This window comes from Antennarius striatus, chromosome 2, assembly GCF_040054535.1.
Source record: "Antennarius striatus isolate MH-2024 chromosome 2, ASM4005453v1, whole genome shotgun sequence".
In the NCBI taxonomy this organism is placed as follows: Eukaryota; Metazoa; Chordata; class Actinopteri; order Lophiiformes; family Antennariidae; genus Antennarius; species Antennarius striatus.
In genome coordinates this window covers 6,620,327-6,628,007 of record NC_090777.1, presented here as the reverse complement: position 1 = coordinate 6,628,007, position 7,681 = coordinate 6,620,327, and the positions used below count along the sequence as shown (strand labels likewise).

The 7,681-nt window shown below is 39.4% G+C and overlaps 1 protein-coding gene across 2 annotated transcripts in view; it reads right to left on the bottom strand.

The window, feature by feature from the left end:
- Positions 1 to 655: 655 nt before the first annotated feature.
- The window catches only part of renbp (renin binding protein), a 39,209-nt gene continuing 32,183 nt past the window's right edge, over positions 656 to 7,681 (bottom strand). Inside the window, exons 7-11 of one of the 2 annotated variants that reach the window (XM_068325745.1) lie at positions 7,305 to 7,386; positions 7,005 to 7,180; positions 6,775 to 6,906; positions 6,586 to 6,673; positions 656 to 1,252 (exon numbers count right to left, since the gene is read on the bottom strand). In XM_068325745.1, the coding sequence (XP_068181846.1) occupies positions 1,179 to 1,252; positions 6,586 to 6,673; positions 6,775 to 6,906; positions 7,005 to 7,180; positions 7,305 to 7,386 (552 nt within the window). In that variant the 3' untranslated portion in view covers positions 656 to 1,178. The remainder of the gene's footprint in view (positions 1,253 to 6,585; positions 6,674 to 6,774; positions 6,907 to 7,004; positions 7,181 to 7,304; positions 7,387 to 7,681) is intronic. The other variant, XM_068325737.1, reaches the window with a different exon arrangement.

Genomic DNA, 7,681 nt, shown 5'->3' with positions numbered 1-7,681 from the left:
TGGAACGCCCTTAATACATCCGTAGAGTGGGTTCAGTGGACTGGACTCTGTAGGACTATGTCCAAAGCCAGGGCAATCATGGGCACTGCACAGCATCTTCTCCCAGCAGACGAGCACCTTCAGTGGTAGACTGCTGTCACAGAGTGCCTCAAGAGAGAGATTTAGGTCTTCCTTTGTGCCCAGTGCCATCAGGGGGTACAATGAATCTCTCAGGAGAAGACGGATGGAGGTGAGTCAGTGGGTAGTAAGGGAATGAATGGAGAGGAGACTTCTTGTGCTATACTGGTGGAACCCAGGTGTTAATGATGTCGTTGAGATGGGGATGCATCTTACATTATAAGAGGGATGTGCCTTCCCCACTATGTGAGCCCCATGTTATCTGTTTCTTCTACTCATTGCACATGTCCTTTTTTAATTAGTTTAAATTGTTTGATTTTACTTTTTAAAAAAAAAGAAAATCATTGAAAAAGTGAGGTGTGCGTGTACTGTATTTGTACAGCAACCTCCTCCCACCTACCCTTAGTAGATATACTTCCCTAAACTGTGCTAGCCCATCAATATCCCAAATATAATCCCAGATATAATCCCAAGTAAACACAGGCATGTGCACACAACGAGACAAAGTGTAGAAGAATTTAACAGGTATGAATATTTAAGCAGGGCACTGCACATATCAGTAGTTTAATTTATTGTATCATTTGAGATCGTATTTATTTTATCTTCATTCATATTAGAAAGTTTATTAGAAGACATTTTAAGGCAGTCAATACATGTTTTACATTTTCAAGATCTGAGATTAAATTCTTAAAATCTTTTTTTAACCACATAATTGATTTAGCAATAGTAGCAGTACAGGAAAAATTATCTGAGGAAGAATTACTTACTTTAAGCACATTCCATTTTGTATATTATTTAATCACAGTTTTGTGAAGTTTAGAAAATTTGTACAGTAATTTGAGAAGCTGATAATATTCATCATAAGATTACAGCTGACCCACCAGAAAACAAATCCCATAAGCTGCTCAGTGGCGAGCCATTTGCTCTGAGATCACACAGGTTATTTTACAGAAACACACACAACAAAATTAGCACAATGATGTTACAATTATTGAGGTTTTCTTTTGTGACCAGAAACATTAATGACATTCGATGTAGTCACTTTGACAGCCATATCAGAATTAGTTTTGTTTAACCAGCAGACCATCCAGAATACGCTCACACATGTACAGGCAACGAGGCACGTGGAAGAACCCTGAAGAAGAGAGAAGAAACAATTATCTATGGACATTGTAGGAACTGCCACAGGGCAAAACCCTGGCTCTGGGTTGCTTGTACGATTAAGAGTGTCTGTGAGTATCTCTATATGCTAATACTGAAGATAGACGGTAAAGCGAAATGATAAAGACAGAACGCTAAATATTTAACAGATCAGAGGCCCTCTCAAGACCTCAATGTCCATCCAAGCATTACAATCACATGTGGACGGTTCTAAGTGCAGGTATGAATGCAGTAAGATGGAAGCAAGAGACCCACTTACTCGTACACAAAGGTTAAAGAGGGCTGCAATGCTCTGGATCAATGTGTGTGTGTGTGTGTGTGTGTCTGTGTGTAGATGTGCGTGTGACTAATTTGTGCAGTGGGAGGTGTAGTCCATTTGTGTTATGATTACAGTGCACCCTCGGTCTTTGCGGTTAATGCGTTCCAGGAACCACACGCGATTGAGGAATCCGCGATGGAGATCGCAATCTATTTATCATATTATTTACGGTGTTTTAAACATTTATGAACCATCCCCATTCTGATATTAAACCACCTTCTATCTGTATTACCTTTTCCCACACTCTTATCAACTGTTTAAAGCAGTTTTGTGTCACACAAAAATCCGAGACTGACGGAACAGAGCGCACTTCCTGATGCCGTCAGCCAATAGAATGCGTGTACGGTATCACGTGACTGCCTATCAAAAATCCGCAAGAGGTGGAGTCAAAAGCACTCATGCGTGAATGCACTGATATACACAATTAAAATGCATTGACATGTTTGTGGTAGCACTTAGTCACATAGATCAGGGGATGTTGGGGTAGGTGTGGTTGAAAGCCACATGGTGTCCATTGTTTTTTGTGGGTGTGGCAGTTTATGCTTGGCTGGGTCAAATAGCTCAAATAGATTCGTATTAACCATATACTGTTTAAGCCTTACAGCCCTATGATCACGCTGGCGTGATCAGATCGCATGAGGTTTTTAAACCATTCTTAACAAATCAAGTATGTCATATGGATTGCTGTGCACATGTTTATGTGATAGTATAGATGTGAAACTGTCTTCCAGTTTTCATTTGGAGCTGTGGAAAACCGGAAATATGATCGTTTAGATTTGATCTAAGACAAGCGGTTCAAATTGCTCCTTATCGTCAGACGGCAGGCACCGTTTTCTGTCTATGTAGTCGCCATCGTACAAGCGGTGATGCGTGTATTCACGTGATGTAAACATGTTTTGCGATTCGTGCATTGTGTCATGTGACGCAAACGTCTAAATGATGCAAAAGACTATGTGCGCGATTTACGCATTTCTATGTGCGAATCATGCGCATAGTCTTATTTTGAAAAACTCCTTTGAAGAGTGGCACAAGTGACACAAACAGTATTTGTTTTAGAAGCCTAAAGTAACCTTTTTTTTAGTTCAAAATCAAATTGATGAGCATGTTTATGGTTTTTATATGCAATACAATATAATTTGTTCCATTTTCGAATTTGACTGTCTATTTTGGTCCAAAAAACTCCTATGAAGAGTGGCAAAAATGACACAAACTGTACAATTATGAGAGAAGCCTATGGAAACCTTTTTGGAGCTCAAAATCAATTTGATGAACATGTTTTTGGTTTTTATGTGTAATAAAATACAATTTTTCCATATCCGAATTTGACTGTGTCCATTTTGCTCCAATTTGTCAATATAATAAGTTACAGGGAAATAAAAACTATCTCTTCATATAGGTGAAGTTGTGCTGAAGATAACCATACAAAGCATGGGTATGTTAAATCATTTTTGATGTGGTAATAGAGATAAATATCAAAAGTACCAAAAACTGTATAATTATAGACTGTATAAAGCTAGAAGTAGTTTTTCACTGTTTTTATTACCCTACACTTACACAGTAAGTCAGAAATGGTAATGTATTGAGAAGGAATTTCATTGTGTGAGGTATTTCTACCTAAACATGGGTGTGTGCCTCCAGTAATAATTAGGTTAAGACTATACACTTAGTTATGTTTAAAATCAATTAAAAATTGATTTAAGTTGAACTGTCGAAATAAATGTCTCCAAAAGCTGGTGAAGATTTTCCCCAGAAAATATTTTTCATCTCCAAATAGCACATGTTTTAACTCTTAAGACACTTCTCAAAATGTAGGCCAATGGATTTGTAATTCCATAAATGATGTTCCTGATGACTTTTAATAATAATAATAATAATAATAATAATAATAATAATAATAATAATAATGATAATAATAATAGACCTTTATTGTCCCACAGTGGGGAAATTTGTGCGATCGTGGCAGTAGGGGGGGGGGGGTGAAACATAAATAGTTAGTTAAATAATATACATCTTATCTTGATTAAATTGAAATCAATACATGTCCTTGGAGTTCTTAACTATATTTGTTTATACAGTATCTGTAAATTTTATATAGCTCCCTCATCAATCATCACCTTATCATTGTGGAGGGGTTTGAGTACTCGAAAGATCCTAGGAGCTGTATTGTCTTGGGCAATTTGTAATTGCAAGGCTCTGGATGTTGTATGTCTGTCACGGATAACATGTCTCTGCAAAGTTGCGAGACCGATGAGTACAGTGCCTCTGCAGTGGCAGACTGGGGTGGTGGTTCCCATGGCCCAGTGGACGGCTCATTTCTACATGCTGTCCAGTCTCTGTATTCCCAGAGTCAGACTCTGGTTTGCATGTCAGCAGCAAGTCAAACTCTTCCGGTTGGGATGGGCCTTTGCCATTGCCACCAGTTCTGTTCATAACTTTTATGGACAGAATCTCTACGTCCAGCCAAGTGGCGGAAGGTGTCAGATTTGGTGGCATTTAGATTCTGTCTGTTTTTTTTGCAGATGATGTGGTCCTAATGGTTTTGTCAAACAATGACCTCCAACTCGCACTGTACTGGCTTGCAAAAGTGTATGAAACAGCCAGGATGAAGATCAGCACCTCTAAATCTGAGAATATGGTTCTCAGCTGAAAAAGAATGGAGTTCTTACTCCAAAATACGAGAGGAGTCCCTCCCTTGAGTGGAGGAGTTAAAGTATTTTGAGGTCTTACTCATGACAGTAAGAACAGGAAGATAGAATAGACAGGAGGATCAGGGCTGCATCCACAATGATAAGGTTGTTCTACTGGTCCGCGTTGGAGAGCTACAAGGTGTCTATATCCTAACCCTCAACTGTAGTTAAGAGCTCTGGGCAATGGCCAATAAGATAAGGTTGTAAGTTCAAATGACTTTTTTTCTGAGAGGTGGCTGGGGAAAGCCTTAGAGATAGAGTGAAGACCTCAGACATCCGGTAGAGGCTTAAGGTAATGTAACTGCTCCTCCGCATGGAGTGGAGGCCGCTAAGGTGGTTCCAGGGTTTGGTCAGGATAGCCCCGGGATCCCTTCCTTGGGAGGTGTTCCATGTACAGTACATTTGAGAAGACACCCAGAAAGTGACCCAGGACTCACTGGAAAGATGATATCTCTCAGGTGGCCTGGGAGCATCTTGGGATTACCCAGAGGAGTTGGTGGAAGTAACTGGGGAGATAAGTATCTGGGCTTCCTTGCTAAAACTGCTGCCCATCAACCTGGTTCTCGATAAGCAGTTGAAATCGAACAAAGATTTCATGTAGATTGAGATTGGACTTGGAAACTGGCATGTCACCCAGAATTCTATCAATAGCAGAACATTTTTCGGTGTAGTCTTTTTCAGTTGAACAATTTTTAATTATGCGATTACCCTTGGTATTGCATTTATTTTGTACAATTTTCTTTTCCTTCTTTCTTACAGATCCTTACTAGTTAATTTTTATAATTATCATATTTCTGTTTTTTTATATGTTGTAGAAACTACAGTATTTTCCGCATTATCAGGTGTACTGGACTATAAGGCGCACCTTCAACGAATTGCCTATTTGAAACCTTTTTCATATATAAGGTGCACTGGATTACAAGGTGCATCTGATTATAAGGCACACCTTCAATGATTGGCCTAAATTAAAGGTGCGCCTTATAGTGCGGAATATACTTTATTTATATGGTTTTTTCTTTTTATTACATACATTTTATCATCCTTTTTTGATCCATGGCCTATCTGTGTACTTCTGTCTCTTGCTGTATTTACTTGCTGGACAGGTTGTCATATAATGACGAAAAATAGGGGGCAGTGGCTCAGCAGTAGAGCGGATCGTCCTATGATTCAAGAGCGGCCGCTCACACACCTGGAGTATGGGCTGACAGTGGAAGGTGTCAGCTCACCTATGGCGCCCTTGAGCAACTTGTCCCCCTTTACAAGTTGCTCATTTGGGGCACACCAGAAAGGAGCTGCCACTCGACCTCCCATTGCATGCGTACAGGCCCCCTTGTGTGTGCATGTGCTACAGGGACCGGTACACACTAATATGTATGCATGCGTTAGATTGAAGAACTACTAACTCAAGGCCCGGGGGCCAAATGTGCCCCGCCACATCATTTTATATGGCCCGTGAGAGCATAAAAGGTCAGAGTGTGCCCTGAACAAAACTACATTTCCCACAATGCAGTAATTAAGCCCATTTTAACATTGACAAAAACATTTAGAACAAAGTTAATGTCCTAACTTGTGTTTAACACTATTTTTTTCACTTGAATAGTTTGATCCTTAATTGGAGTTCTGTGGATTTCATGACCTGAAAAATTCAAGGGATTTATGTTATAACAGAAACTATTTTTTTAACTGTAATGTTTGTAACTTGAATAAGTAATAAATTCAGAGTTATTTAACATTAAGGATGGGTTAAATTTACTTTAATTACATTGAGTTACATTTAGTTAAATTTAATAATAATAATAATAGACCTTTATTGTCCCACAGTGGGGAAATTTATAAGTTACATCTGGCCCTTCGAGGACAGCTGTTATGCGGATGTGGCCCTCAGTGAAAATGAGTTTGACACACCTGAACTAGAGTGTGCTCTCTTAATTTTCCTTTGGGGATGAGACAAGTACACAAAAAAATGTTAAATATTTGAGAAGTTATTTCAACATATTTTTTTCAAAATAATTGGTGAATATATTATTGATAAGTGTGGCTGATGGAGTTCTTATTCTGCTGAGTTTAGCAATAAATGGATAAAGATTCAAAATTTGCAAGGTGTTCATGAAACCTTCTCTAACTTCAAAATTATTTGGATTCACTAGATTTGTGTCAACATCTCCACAAATGAATATAGCCTTCTGATTAATATTGTGGAAAATATTTCTATACTGGATTTACCGGTATTCATATTAGATGCTGGAGTTCTGCACACACCTGACCATGACATTTTTCTATTTTACAGTTGATGGTTCTTACCTTTAAAGGGTCCTCCTTTAAAATCAAGTGCCACTTTCCCTTCTTGTGTTAAATAGCCAAACCACTCACCGCTTTCCCAATCAGGAAACTGTAGAGTCATCAGACAGTGTGTTAGACTTACGGTTCGCTTCAATGTACAACTGTTTTTGTTTTTAATTCATCAACATCATAGGTGCTATGTAAACTCACATGACTAAACGTGTAGTCATAAACTTGACAGAATCTCTCCAGCAGCTCTGGCCTCTTAGTTTGAGTGTAAGCCATCAGGAAGGCAATGAGGGCCTCACAGTGAGGCCACCACAGCTTCATTCTCGACTCCAACTAGTTATAAGTACAAAAGGATTTGATTCACTTACGAAACATAGTGATAAACCAAATGCAAACATTTAACACTGGCTCATAATTGATGATTGTTTTACCTGTGTGGGGCAGTAACCATCCACGTCTGTGAAGTAGAAAAGACCTCCATATTTATTATCCCAGCCGCACTGATAAGGCAGCTCCACAAACTTGTCAATTGCAATCTTCTGAAGCTCCTCATCCCCTTGTGCAGCACTGAACTGAAGAAGAAACCAACCTGCTTCCAGGGCATGCCCTGAGTAGGAATGACAGGAGGACCAAAATAAGAGAAAATGTAAAAAGACAAAGGAGGTGTACTGCCCAAGCTTCGTCTTGCACTTGAAAGCATTGTGTTTGATCTATTAGCACACAGTGTTCACCTGGGTTCTGTAGACGGCCCTGGCAACCTGGCAGTTCTGTTCCATCCATAGAAACAGTCTCTAAAATAGCTTTGCCATCTCTCTGTGGCAAGTTACAGGAAAACCATCGTTACATTCAGAACTTTGCAAGCACATTAAGGGACAATCTTCAAGTAGAGACACTGAGAATTGTTGCCTTCCGTTCAAAAAGTAGGACCTTCATCAAAAGCAAATACAGTACGCCCTTGAGCATTCGCGCATCAACGCACACGACTTCACCTCATGGCAGATTTTTGGTAGGCAGTCATGTGATACCGTACGTGCATTCTATTGGCTGACGGCGTCCGAATGTGCGCTATGTTCCATGAATCTGTGACTTACGTGAGACACAGTCTATA